The following is a 13,442-nucleotide window of genomic DNA, read 5'->3' as shown; positions in this document are numbered from 1 at the left end:
CTGGGGAGGAACGACAGCCTTAGGCTCACACCCACTGCCCTTGAAGACATCACCTTGGAGCAGTCATGGCTGATGCTTACTCGGCCCCAGAGCCCAGGATGTTCAGGATACAACTGCTTTACAAGGCTGGTATGTGTCGAAAACATCACAGAAGAATTTAAATGCAAATGGCTGTCTCTCTCTCGTTCAAGTTTTCAAAGCAGGTTTTGACATATATCCTAGGGGGTCCAGGGAGCCATGGGGAGGACACACTACATCTTCCAGCAGCATTGACTGGTTTTGAATGTGCTTTGTGTGTTAAGATAGACTTCAGATAGACCACAGAGCAGCATGCAGATTTCCATACATATAAAAATTGAAACATGAGAAGGGAAAGGTCATGCGGATGGACAGCGGGCAGCTTCAGGCTGCACAGCCAAATCTCCACCCACACATCCACCCTGCTCCACCACCAGTCATCATGGGAGACTTTATTGGTGTCGTCTCAGTCTTCCATGCTTTCCCAGCGAGGAAAGCATGGGCCCTTTAGTCACATGGGCAAAAGGCCTGACCCCAAAGGACCCTGTGACAATCTCAACTGTGGCCTCTGAGCCCAGCACAGTGTTATAAACTTGGTACCTTCTCTCTGCCTTCACTCTTACCCCTCACAGCACCTTTCTTGAAATTAATTGAGAAAAATAATTGATGTGTAATACCTCGATCCCTGTTGATGACGGGTTATTATCTAAACTCAAAGAGTTCAAAATTAAAGAAATCAGTCTCACACACATTACAAGATCATGCACACTCAGCAAGGCCAAAGAGCCAAATAAGGCACGCAGCCTAGGAGCACGGGGTCTTTGGGGGCTGTGCTCCATCCAGCTGGGGAATTCTGGGTTGACTGTGGGAGTGGGGTGAGGGTCGGAGTGGGATCTGGGTCCTTGGAGGAGAAGGAATCCCTAAGGACAGGGGAGGACAAAGGGTCTTCTCAGGCTCCTAGGAGGGGAGAGCAGCCAGGACTGGGAGCAGGGCTGGCACAGGGGCAGGCAGATGAGGCTTCAGTGGTGCACAGGGATGCGTGGAGGGCTTGGTGTCTGTACCACTGCTGTGCGGAAGTCACTAAAGTTCCCTGAGCAGGGGTGACATGACAGGACTTAGCATCCAGGACTATGGTGAAGGCCCACATGCAAGCAGATGGGGTGGACCTGGAGTTTGGTTCAACAGAGGGGAGGCCATCGCAGACTGCACTCCATGCCTGGCCACTATGCCCATGGGAGGTGGGGAAGCTAGGGAGTAGCCTGCAGTTAAGTGAGACATCACCCAACTCCCCTGGGCTTGTGGCCAAAGCAGCAAAACAGGTAGTTCCTGAAGGCAGGGAGGTGACCAGAAAATGGTGCCCAGATCAAAAGCAATGGCCTGAGAAGCAGCTGGCCTGCACTCAGGCATTCTCTTACAAATCAAGGGATCTTGGTAAGTACCGGCATGTTTCTGAACGTTAATGCTACCATTATCAATATTAATACTTTCTGACCAACCTCCATCATAGCTGGGGCTGAAGAGCAAAGGTGGCCCCTGTGAAAGCTGCCCATGTAAATCTGAGGTTTTATGACAGGATCTCCTAAACACATTCCACCTAACTCCTGAACAGCTGATAATAGCTTAATATGTGGGTTCTCTGTGGCATATCTGCATCTCAAGCTAGAGAATGTCTGAACCTACTTAATAAATTTCTAGTAGCAGACGTTTAGGTACCATTGAGGTTTATGAAGGACACAGGGAATAAAGTCTTGAGAGGTCAGGGAACCAGTCAAATGGCAAGTCTGATGCTGGCCTTGGTTCCTGGTCACCAAGACGAAGATAATGGCAACACTTATTTAGCACTCACTAGACACTGAACACTGTCCTAAGAGCTTAGCACAAAACCCAGTCACAGCCTACTGAAGGGGTAGGACTGTTAATCCCACTTTACAGATGAAGAAACTGAAGGACAAGAGGCTGAGTAGCTCATCCAAGGTCACCCAGACACGAAGTGACAGGCAGGACTCTAACCCCATGAGCTGTCCATCCTGCAGGCTCCTTGGCTGCGCCATCCCCCCAGGGCCCTCTGACGTCAAATTTTGCCTTGGCCCCCACGGTTCACAGCAGAGAATGAGGAATCTGTGCCAGGTGCACCACGAACTGGCATTCAGATGCAGCAACCCAGGCTGCAGGTGGCCAGCCAGATTCCTGATCATCACTCAGCACCTCCCTGCTTTTTTCCTCCAGAAGAGCCGGGGAGGATTCCAAAGTCCTTGCTCTGCCAGGTCCTGGGAGTCACCAATGTCCACCCCAGAAGCTGACTTCCCTGAATGGGCCGCATTACAGCAAATAATCTTTCCTTCCCTCAGGATTATCACATCATCAAAATTTCATAGCCCCTCTGGGTCACTAATAGCTTCCTACTGACATCAAACTTTAATTGCCTGTCTTCTTCCCTTCTTTCCCCACCCTGCACCCTGTTCAGATTAGAAGATTCTTGTGCAGCTTGGTCACTGGCAAGCCAGGCATAAATGTCCCAAGTGGTCTGAAGAAGATTCTTTAAACAGCTCTGGGACAACCCCACCCCAGGTAGAGAAGGGAAGGAAGGAAGAGAGAAGGCTGCTTGCATTCTTCCAGGCTCAGACCCTGCAAGGACACAACCAGGTTGGAGACCTGAGCTTCCATCAGGAGGAGGAAGTAGAAATCCAAGACTTATTTCCAAACTCTACTGCCTTCCTCGGGTCAGCCTGGGCTCCTACCGGTACAGTGATCTGGGATCTCACTGGTGAATGGTTCTCACTTGGGGAGAAGACACAACAGGGAAGCCCGGAGCAACAGCGTAGCCTGCAGTGGTGGGGACAGGACCTGTGTTGGGATCATGGAGCCCTGGGTCCATCCTGACATGCTGACTTTACTGCTCAAGGGCCTGGGGCAGTTCATCTCTCTCTGAGCCTCAGTTTACCCACAATTTTGGAGTCATGGGGAGGACTGAGGCAGGTAGCAGTTTTCATGCACACAGCTGTGTCTGACAAGCAGAACTACACACCCGAGGTGAGTTCCAGGGTAGGAAGAAAAGATTGAACCAAAAGAAAGAGGGGTACACCAAAGACATAGGTGAAATATAAAGATATCAGGGGGAAAACAATTTGTGACCAGAGGTCCTGTCTTAAGCCCACTGGGAGAGGCAAACAGAGTACAGTAATGTGTCACATAACATCATTTTGATCAATAACAGATGATGTGTACAACAGTGATAGTCCCATCCATAAGATGACAGACCTAGTGACATCAGAGCCATCTTACTCTGTGTAAGTAGACTCTACAATGTTCATGCAACAATGAAACTGCCTAATGATGCAGTTCCCAAACTGCATCCTTGTCATTAAAGGATGCATGAATGTCTACATATCATTTAATTAATATATTAAGTGCTTATGACATGCCAGCTCCATGCTAAATGCTTGACTTGCACTATCTCACTGAAGCCTTGTAAAGTTTTGATCTCTGTTTTACAGACAAGGAAGTGGGGGTTGAGAATATTAAGTGACTTGACTCCGACTGGCCCAAGCGACACAGCTTACACAGAGTGTGGCCCAAATCCAGGGTACTGACACATACTCTGATACATATACTACTTCTCAGCAGCTTGGAGAGGGGAACAAAATGCCCAGGAAAGTGACAGCACAGGAGGCCTTTGGAATGGTCCTGTTGCATGTAAATAAATTCTCTATGAAATGCGGAGACCACAGTGCTTCTCTGTGGCCCTGCGAGACCTGGCTCTCATTCCCAGAACCTTGCACCTCCCAGCCCCCTGGCTACTGTGTGGGACCATGTGATCGCTTCTGGCTAATGGGCAGCAAAGGAGAGAAAGGGCTAAGGTATTTCAGTGCTGATGCAAGGTCTTCTCCCTTCTCTTCTCAGCATCAGTCAAGGACCCTGTGTATCTCAAAAGCACAGACAGACGGACACTGCCCCCAAATCTTCTGCTCCTCCAGTTTCTTGCACTTTCTAATGGTGGAGTGCAGTTGGCAGGGATTTAGTAAGGACCCCAGGGCTGCCCAACCCAGGGGCCAGGCCTGTTAGAGGCAGCTTCTCCTGAGGAGCTGGAGCCAGGAGGGGCTGGGAAAGGAGATCAGGAAAATCTGAGTGGGGCACGGCCTCAACGGCTCCATTCTAGGTAAGCCTGGGCTGCAAATTGGGGGCAGCGCCCACTCTGGGAATTCTGGACGGCTCAGCACAACAGGGCCCCATGCACAGGGGTAGAGGGTGATGATCTGTAGAGACCACAGGTGCCTCACAAGTCAGCCAGCCTGGCCAGACAGGAAGCTGGGGAAGCCAGCAGGGTCCAGGTGACAAGGGGCTGTATGCATCCAGGAAATGTTCATTCATTCACGCACTTCATTCACTTGTTCCTATTCACGGAGGTTGTTAACCTAGAGGCTAGGCACACAGCAGTGGGGACAAAAGGCCCTGCCATCTCAAAGGCGAGCACCCTAAAGCATGTCAGTACACAGTGGGGTACCACAGAGAAGGTACAGCAAGGAAAGGGGAAGTGCTCAGAGGTGCCACAGTATGGCGGCTTAGGGCAGCAAGGAGTGGGTTTTGCAGACACCTACGAGGAGCAGACACCGCCACAGAAGCAGAAGGAACTCAAGGCCAGGTTAGAGGTCGGAGTGTCCAGAAGGGTAAGGTGGTCAGTGTGGGGACAGCGGTGGAAGGGGACGCACACAGTGGGATGGCAGAGGAGGCTTCTGTGTAGGGAGAAGGAGGGCAGATCCGACCCCTCCTCACATTGTGTGACCAGCACACTGTAAGCACTTAACATTAATTAGAGCATTTAAAAAGTGATTTGAGTAATTGCACTTAATTACCCAAACAACTCTAGGTGGTAAATGTGAGGATTTTAAATGCTATTTCCTCAATTTACAGATGAGGAAACTGAGGCTCAGTGCAGCATCATACAGTGGTGGAGGCAGGACTAACCGGCAGAATCCAGGCTAGGAGCTACTGTCCTCTTGGGACCGCCCACCTCAGAAAGAACCCCTGGCCAGGGCTCCAGGCTCAGCTGGGGTTGTGCTGGCCCACACTCCCCACCAGGAAGTCTGATGGACGGGCTCAGCCCCTTCCCTCTTTCCCTGTCCCCAGAGCCCAGAGCAGCCGAAGACAGTCCCTCATCCAGCAAGGTTCCCAGGCCCTGCCTTCACCGACTGTAGACAGCAGGGGCTGGGACGGTGGGAAGGAACCCAGGATGTCTCAGCAAGTGCCTTGTTTTCCTTTCCATTATGGGCAGTGGGCCGCTCCTGGCAGGCAGGCGAAGGGGCCTATTTGTTGCTATTGGCATCCCGAGGCCCCAGATTACGATGACTAATTCCCACCACTGTAGGCAGCTCCAGGCTGTCTGCAGCAACATGCTCCCTGGGGTGGAAATCCCACAGGCAGCACACCGACACCCAGCTTCCATTCCAACTCAGGTCTTCTAACTCCCCGAGGGCCTGGGAGTTGGGAGAGATGGGGAAGGAGTTTTCAGCCAATCAAAGGACCTTTTCAACCAAATCCCAGGATAACCAGTCCCAAGGAGACTATTACTTAGGCCAACATAAAGCATAACTATCTAACAGCCACTTGCATGTGGTAGTGATCCCTCCATCACCAAAGGTATGCAAGCAGACCAGATGGCCTCTTGTCCTGGTTTGTGGGCAGAGGATGCTCTGGATGACTTTTCTTATGTCTTTTAAGTCTAATACAATGATTTCACTACTCTTTATGACAGAGAACAAACCCATTCTCCCTTACCTTTAGCTTACGGCCCAACTGTGTCTAAGAGTGTCCAAGGTCAAACGCTTACCAATATGCAGTTTAACACATCATCCTATGGGCGGCCATTCAGGCACTGTTTAAACAGAGGTCTGCTGTAAAGGATTTGGCTTCTTTCCCAGCCTCCCTATCCTGATGGAACAAGGTTCCTGGCCCCTACTTTGGCTTTAGTAGAGGACATAGGGGAGAGCTGGTCGATAAATATTTGCTGAACAAATGCATGAAAAGGAGGGTTTCTCAGCCAGGGGCAGGACGTCTGATGATCCTGGGTGGTGTCCCAACTTTTCAGCCCAGGCAGGGGGAGCTTCTGTACCCAGTGGAACCTCCCAATGGTATTACTCATCTGAACACACAAAGCACATTTCAGACACCCCAGCTGAGGCCTAGAGGTGCACAGGGTGAGCGAGACAGGGACATGGGGGAAGGGAATGGAGGAGCAGGGACACCTCCCATCCCACTCTTATGTGGGGCTTTTGACAGCTGAGCCCCAGGCAAGCACGACATTCGGCCTCCTGGTAATTAGCAAAAGGCCCTGATCAATAAGTTATTTTTTGCTGTCAGTAATTAATAATTACAGCTTAGCCATACCATGTAATTAAACTTTCATCCCGCTCCCTCACATGCTGTCTGGCTTTTATTGTGGTTGGCTCCCTGAACTAGGCTTTCTCCCTCTGGAGCCCTCCAGGAATCTCTGGAACTGAAGCCTTCGGGCTTTTGTCAGGGTTTCCTCCTGGTTCGCTTAGCCCCACGCCTCCTTGTTCTTTCCCTCATGCAAGGTTCTCTAGAAAGAATCTTCTGGACCAGCTGGCCCCTGCCCTAGTGGCCACTGCCCTCCTCCCAGCCTCTAGGGCATGCCAGGATGACCTCCTGCAGCAATCAGGCTTACAGGCGAGGTGCACTTGGTGAAATGTAGACAGTAAGGTCAGCAGACCTTTCCAGTCTTACTGCCTGGAGGCACTAGAATCTGCTCCCTGGGAGCTCAGAGGTTAAGGGCCACTCCAAGACACACTGAGGTCGTCATGGAAGGAAGTGAAGAAAGCTCCTGGAATTTAAGTACTTATTGGTGGGTGGTAAGGCACCCTTCTGGGTCCCTGGCTTAGTGTCAGACCAATTATAATGACAATGCTAATGGTAGGAAGCAACTCCTATGTGGGGAGCACTGGCTGGAACCTCCCCCTAGAATGTCTCCATCCTCATGTGAACTCTGTAACAGGGCCACTACTATTCCTAATCTCTGGATATGGATGAGGGATGTGTGGATGAGGAACCCAAGGCTCTGAGCAGCTGAGAGCCTTGCTAAAACCTCTCTGCAGTTAGGCCACAAAGCCAGATCACAACAGCCGGTTCTTTCTGCTGCCAAAGCCAAAGCTCTTTCGACAATGTCACTGAACTTCATTGGGAAAATGAATCTGAACCATGTGACATCACATCGTGGGGAATTTAAATGGTTCAATTATATCTTTCAGGATAACCAGGTGAGGATGGCCTCGGACTGGAAGAAACTCACTTTCTAAACCCAAAGCAGATACCCCTTGTGCCCTAAGCCCAGCCCTCCATATAAATCCAGCCTTGTCCCCAAGCCTGGGCCAAGAGACCACATTCCCACAATCCTGCGCAGGGTTTGCCTCCTGGAAGACAAATGGAAGGAGGCAGCCAATGCTGGCAGACAAACATTCTCAGAGCCAGAGAGCACAAACGAGCAGCAGGGGCCCTGGGCAGCCTGACACTCAAAAAGGCAGCAAACAGGAGAAGCCAAGGAGAGTCAATCAATCAGCAGCCTTCCCTGCTCCTGGCAGGCGAGGCCCCTCCTGAGCAAGAAGGGCAGGGTCAGTAGGCAGCCTGGCCTTAACTTCAGCAAGACAGGTGGGATCTTGGCCTCAGATGGATGAGGAAGGTGTGGAGGAAAGGACATTAAGACTCTGAAAGAAGAACCACCAGTTGCCCTGGGGAGTCCTTCAGGGCCAGGTAAGCCAGGTCTTTGGTGGAGTTTGTATAGTCGTGAAGCTAGAAGGATCCAGATAGGCTGACAAGTCTCACTGTCCTGCCTGTCTCCGGGCTTTTGGGTAGTAACATCATGAGAGTCTCAGAATAAAACCACAAGGTGCCTAGGATGGAGACCCAGACAAGGAGACCTCAACTGGCCCTGTTGCCTAGGACAGTGGGTCAGAACTCATCCAGCCCTGCTCCTGACTCTGACCCCAGATCACTGAGTGGCCTTGGGCAAGTCACTTAATGCCATGGGGCCTCAGTTTCCCCATCTGTTAAATAGCTATTGGAATAAGATGACCTCTGAGGTCCTCGCCTGCTGGAAGATTTTATGATGATCATAAAAATAATAACTTTTATTACCTTACATTTATGGAGCTCGTTACAAAATTTCGAAGTGCTTTTACCTAAATTACCTCGTAAAATCCTTCCCTCAACTCAAGAGTTGATCAATTTAATCTCTGATCTTGGCTCTTGGAATTGCCTGACTCTGGGTGTACTGGAGCCCTTTTCTCCCGCAGGCTTTGAGACCCCAGAGGAGAAGTGGGACCTTTTCGGGGTTGTAGCCCCCGCAGTCCGGCGCCCCCAAGTGGGCCAGGCCCCTTCTGAGCCTGGAAGAGGGAAGGCTGAGCTCCAGAGTGTGGAGCTTCAACCCAGACTTCGCCTCCCTCGCCCCCAGCAGGCGCCGCTCAGACACCACGGGCATCTCGAAGTGGATCTGAGAACCCCAAAGGCGAGGAAGCGCGGGTACAGCTGCCCTGCCCCGCTGGACCCTCCAGAGGTCTGGGGAGACGTCTGGACCTCCACTTTCTGGAGGGGGATGGTGCGATCACCCCTCCTCCTCCTTTCCAACTCTCCCACCCCAAACCCAGCCCTCCGCTGCCAGGCTGCTCCAAGCAGCCACAGGTCACAGGCTGAAGGCAGGGGCGGGATGCGGGGTGTGTCTGGGGTGGGCTGGAGGGATGCCTCAGACCCTCCCAGGGCACCACTCCCCTCCCCTCCAGGGTCCGAGGCTGCACCCGCTGTCTGGCTCCAGGCCCACGCAGGGAAGCACTCTTGGTCAGGCAGCTGGGCGCGGGCTCCGGTACGTGGCTAAGCAGGGCGACCCAGTCGGCGCCTTCATCGCGCCGGCGCGCGCTCCATTCCTCTCGCCCCGCGCCTCCCCGACAAGGCCTTGCCCAAGGGGAACCTAGAGCCGGGCTCGCGGAACCCAGGAGAGCCGGAAGTGGAGCTGGGCACTGAATGGCGCGCCCCTCCCACGCCGGCCCCATGGCACCTCCAGCGAGATGGGGGCGGTGGCGCGCCCCTCCCACCTCACCTCCAGCACTTCCCAGCCTCCCCAGCGACCCTATCTTCCCCAGTCGGAAGCCACAAGTCTCAGAGAGGCTGCCCTGCCCGCAAAAGGGCCCCCGAAACTCAGGGAGGGGAGAATCTTGAAACTCCCAGGAGAGGACTCTGCCAAGGCTGCTTCGGCGTCCCGGCGGCCACCCCTCTCCGCCCCTCGTGGGGATGGTCCCCGTACCCTACCTTGGGCTCCAGCCACGCGAATCCGATGGAGAGCCAGCAGAGTACAGACCAGCAGCCTCCACATGGTGTCCAGTCCGGAGGGGGTGTCCTCCGGGGTCCTCTCCCGCTCCGCGCTGCTGTATAATCCTAGTGGGGTCCAGTACCCCGCCCGGAGCTTCGTCCCGGCACACGGTCTAGGCGGCTCTGGGTCCTGGGCTTGGGCTTGCTATGCCCGGAGGAGCGGCGCTGGCGACCCCGATCTTTCCTCCTCCTCTGCTGCCCAAGTCCGATCCCGGCGGCGCGCCCAGAAGGCGAGAGGAAAGCAAAGAAAAAAATGGCAAAGTCTGCCTCTCGGGCTCGGGGCGCCTTCTCCCCTAGCACCCTAACTTCTACTTCTCCCAGGCAAGGAGGCCTCGGCGATCCGGCCGGGTCGCTGGCCGAGCTCCGGAATGAGCGGACAACTTCAAGAAACTTCCTCCCGTGGCCACGTTGCCCGCCCCCCGCCCCTCCCCGCCCCTCCCCGCCCCTCCCCGCCCCCTGGTTGGGTTCTCCTGGCCGACGCAGTCACCGCGGTTCCCGGCGCCCGGGCTCCGGGGCCCGTTCCGAGCCGAGCACGAAGGTAGGCGAGGGTGCAGGGCTTCTTTCAGGGTTGCAGGGTTTGGGGGGCGCGGTTAGCATTAGGTCCGAATCTCCCTGGAGCTGAAGTTTTCTTCTTTTCAACTTTGCGGGCGGCATCTGGCGGGGCCGAGCCTCCCCTCTGGGCTCCACTGCCCTCAGGCCGAATTCAGAGACTCGGGTCTCAAACCCCTTCCCGCCCGGCCGGCTAGCAAACTTTGCGGGTCCCGCGGCCCGACGCGCACCCCTGCGCGCCCATGTCCGCGCCTGCTGCGTGGCGGCGAGGGCGGTTGCTGAGCTCGGCGACCCGGGCTGGAGCCGACGCTCGGGCGCGGAGCCTCCTGCCGGCGAGAGGATGGAGACCCGCGGCTCTGCCCTCCGCTGCGCGCTGGTCGGAGCTCTCGGCCAGACGCACGGAGAGCCCCGCCAGCAGTCCCGGCTCTGGGGACTCGGTGTCCCCTAGGACGCCGGCACTCGCCCACTGCGTGGGCTGGAGCAGCGGCGGCCGCCCCCCAGCGCCTGGGCCGCGCCGCCGCAGCCCACCTCGGTCGCTGCCGCCGCTCGCGAGCTCGCCGCCCTCCGCTTGCTTTCGCGGCTCGGCGTCCTGAGAGCCGCTCCTGCCTGCGCGGAGCCGGAGCTGCGGGGGCAGCGCGAGCCGGGGACGAGCGCGGCGGAGGCGGAGACGCGGAGAGGGGGGCCGAGCGCTACCCCGCGGCCGTGACTCGAGAGCAGCCCGCGCGCCGCGAGCGGGGGGGCGGCGGCGGCGGCGGCCCCGAGCCAGGCCCGGGAGCGAGCCCCGCAGCCCGAGAATCCGTGTGCGCGGCCTCGGGCGCCCGGAGTCGCCGGGACCCGCCGGAGGGCAGCAGAGCCAGCCGCGTAGCTCGTGTGTGTGCCCGTGTGTGAGCCCGTGTGTGTGTGTGTGTGTGTGTGTGTGTGTGTGTGTGCGCGCGCGCGCGCGCTCTGGGGGTGGGGTGGGGGTTGGAGGCCCAAGGAGCCTTCAGCTTTCTTGCCGCCCTTGCCTTCCACCCTCCAACAAGCACCCCTCTCACAAGGCCCCCAGGGAAGCCTGGAACCCCAACACTCTCCCGGACTCTAGTGCCAGGGGTGGAGGGAAGAGGGTTTGGGAAGAGTTTCCCTTTCCCAGGTCAGACTCTCCAAAGTCTGGAAAAGCTCAGGGCAAAAGGAAGGCTGGAGACTTACAGAGGGCTATGCGGTGGCCCATGCACCCCTTGTTTATTCTTTCTTCTGAGGGAGACAGGAGCAGGGAGACAAAACAAAAAGGAAAGGCCAGAGCTCAGAGGTGTCTTCCGGGGACAAAGGGGAGTAAGCAGAACTACTCCCCAGGTTAGGAGCTGAGGGCCCACGGGCTGAACCCACTTAAACTTCCCCGGGCTGGTCTAGGTGCCTGTAACCGCCCCCCGCCACTGACAATAGTAAAAATTAGGTTTTGGGACAGTGTTGGCACAAAGACAGGCATTATTACATATTAAAACGTTTCCTTCCATTTAAAAGTTCATTTTCCCCCGATTTCTCTCTTCTCACCTCCTGGTGGTCCTGCATAGTCTTCCTCTGACCCCTGCTGCCTCCTCTTTCTGGCCCTTGAAGTTTGAGGCTGTCCCTTATTGACTTTCTGAACTCTGCCGGCCCCCCACTGCCACCCCAAGGAACCCCTTCCATTGCTGCCGAATAGACATAGCCACCAGAAATATTCCAGAGAAAAGAGCCGCGGGCATTCTGACAATGGATGAAAAGCCAGCCTTCCTTCCCTCAGCCCATTCAGCGACCTAATTCAAACAGTATTTTGTGACTTTTCTGCCTGCAGCTGAGCTCCATGGCAGGCTGAAGCCCCTCTGGCTGGCTGAAGCCCCTCTGGCTGGCTGATTCGTAAATGGAGGGGCATGGGTGGCCGGATGTAATCAGCGCTCCTCCCCTAGGTGGCCAAACCACTCCCAATGCTTAGTGATGCCCAGATGTGGCCTCGCACCGCCCCCCCCCCATCCTCGGAACCCCCAGCTGAGAGTGCAGGCCCTTCCTTCCCAGCCTGTCAGAACAGTTGGTCTTCAGGGTGCTGTTTCTCAGCTTGCTCACAGAGGGGGCCTGAGAGCCAGATTCGCCAGGCTTCTCTCCTCAGCAAAGGATCGGCAGAGAGAGGGAGAGGGAGGGGGAGGGGGAGGGGTATCTTTGCTCAGAGGCAGGGAGTTCCTGTGAACACAGATGTCTGAAACCACGGTGGATTCCTCCCTGCTCCTGTCCGGTTCCCTGACTTGCAGCAGCCAAGAGTCTTAGCTGGATATGCCTGGGACCCAGACAGCATTTGTTCCTTTCCTAAGAGCAGGCCCCTTGCACACCCATGTGCAGCTCTGTCTCCAGCCATCTGGGATAGAGAGGAGAATTCAGGCTCTCTGGGCCTCAATCTTCACACACAGGAGGGGATTTTGCTTCTTAGCGTTTTGCCAGTCCAGGAGGCGACTGCACAGGGAGGCTGCCATTTCTAGAGGGACTTTTTCCTGGGAGAGTCACTTGCAGGCACCCATGACCTCATTTCTGCCACCAGCAGTGTCACTAGAAGGTAGCAAAAGGTGGAGTCACAGTGGGCGCCCCATCAGGAGGGGCCGAACAGCTTTTCCGGCCTCTGTGTGGCTTCCCTGTTGCAATCCTGCCCCTTCCTGTGTGAACCATGCATTCAGCTCTGGAGGAACACTCTGGGGATAGGGCCTGGGTCCTCTCTCTTACTGAGATCTGGTTCCTCTCCATGTCCAGGGTTGGCACCTCCCGGAAGACTCTCTTTTCTAATTGACTCTGTAAGCTCAGGGGCAGGGAAGAGAGTCAGAGGCAAGGAACACGCCTCATTTCAGAAAAGAAGGCAGACCAAGCTGGTCTGCTCTGTCTCCCCCTCCCTTTCCGAGTGGATATGAGCATAAAACGTTACAGGAAGACATCCACACACCCCCAAATAGGACCACACAAGTCACTGAGAAGGGGTTACCGCAGACTTCGTCATCCCAGTCAAGGAACAAGAAGTCAGCCCAGGGCAGAGAGCTGGGGCTGCTTACTATCACAGAAGGCCCTGATCCTCCTGACCCCTCCATCCTCTGGCATGAAACCAGCCTCTGCTCCCATTTCACCCACAAAAGCAAAGGGTAGGCGGGCCAGAGCCAGCCTTTCAATGTGGCTACTGCGTGTTTTTTCTGTTTTCAATCTGGGATTGAACAGTAGCTAGGACAGAGTGTTCAATTACAGGATCAGGCTGCATCCTCACCAGCATGGGGTTGGCGGCAGGGACCAGCAGGGACCTGATAGGTGGCAGGCAGTGACACTGGAAGGCAGAGGTTTGGACTTCCACTCTTGCCCTCACTCCCTTAGCCCCTGTGCCCTGTCGCCCATGCTGCTCAGTGCCACCCGCAATCAAGAAGCCCACTCCAGGGACTCTTTTGCTAGAGGGGAGAAGGTGGAAAGAGCAAGAGAAAGGATTGGATACAATTCTGTCTCGAAGGAAAATGAGAGACTAGGGGAGTGTCAGGCTG

The 13,442-nt window shown here is 55.3% G+C and overlaps 1 protein-coding gene and 1 long non-coding RNA gene across 6 annotated transcripts in view; one reads left to right on the top strand and one right to left on the bottom strand.

Moving 5' to 3' along the window:
* The window catches only part of Sdk2 (sidekick cell adhesion molecule 2), a 254,003-nt gene extending 244,215 nt beyond the window's left edge, over window positions 1-9,788 (bottom strand). For all 4 annotated transcript variants that reach the window (XM_021241046.2, XM_004860580.3, XM_021241047.2 and 1 more), the window contains exon 1: window positions 9,325-9,788. In XM_021241046.2, coding sequence (XP_021096705.2) covers window positions 9,325-9,388 — 64 coding nt within the window. In that variant the 5' untranslated portion in view covers window positions 9,389-9,788. The remainder of the gene's footprint in view (window positions 1-9,324) is intronic.
* Window positions 9,789-9,808: 20 nt separating this feature from the next.
* Window positions 9,809-13,442, top strand: part of LOC147828764 (uncharacterized) — a 34,780-nt gene continuing 31,146 nt past the window's right edge. For both annotated transcript variants that reach the window (XR_015450281.1, XR_015450280.1), the window contains exon 1: window positions 9,809-9,922. This is a non-coding gene — a long non-coding RNA (uncharacterized LOC147828764). The remainder of the gene's footprint in view (window positions 9,923-13,442) is intronic.

Source organism: Heterocephalus glaber, unplaced genomic scaffold, assembly GCF_053883595.1.
Source record: "Heterocephalus glaber isolate CG9 unplaced genomic scaffold, H.glaber_assembly_v1.0 deba00000937, whole genome shotgun sequence".
NCBI lineage: Eukaryota > Metazoa > Chordata > Mammalia > Rodentia > Bathyergidae > Heterocephalus > Heterocephalus glaber.
The sequence above is the reverse complement of the archived record's forward strand: the minus strand, read 5'-3'. Positions and strand labels throughout refer to the sequence as shown.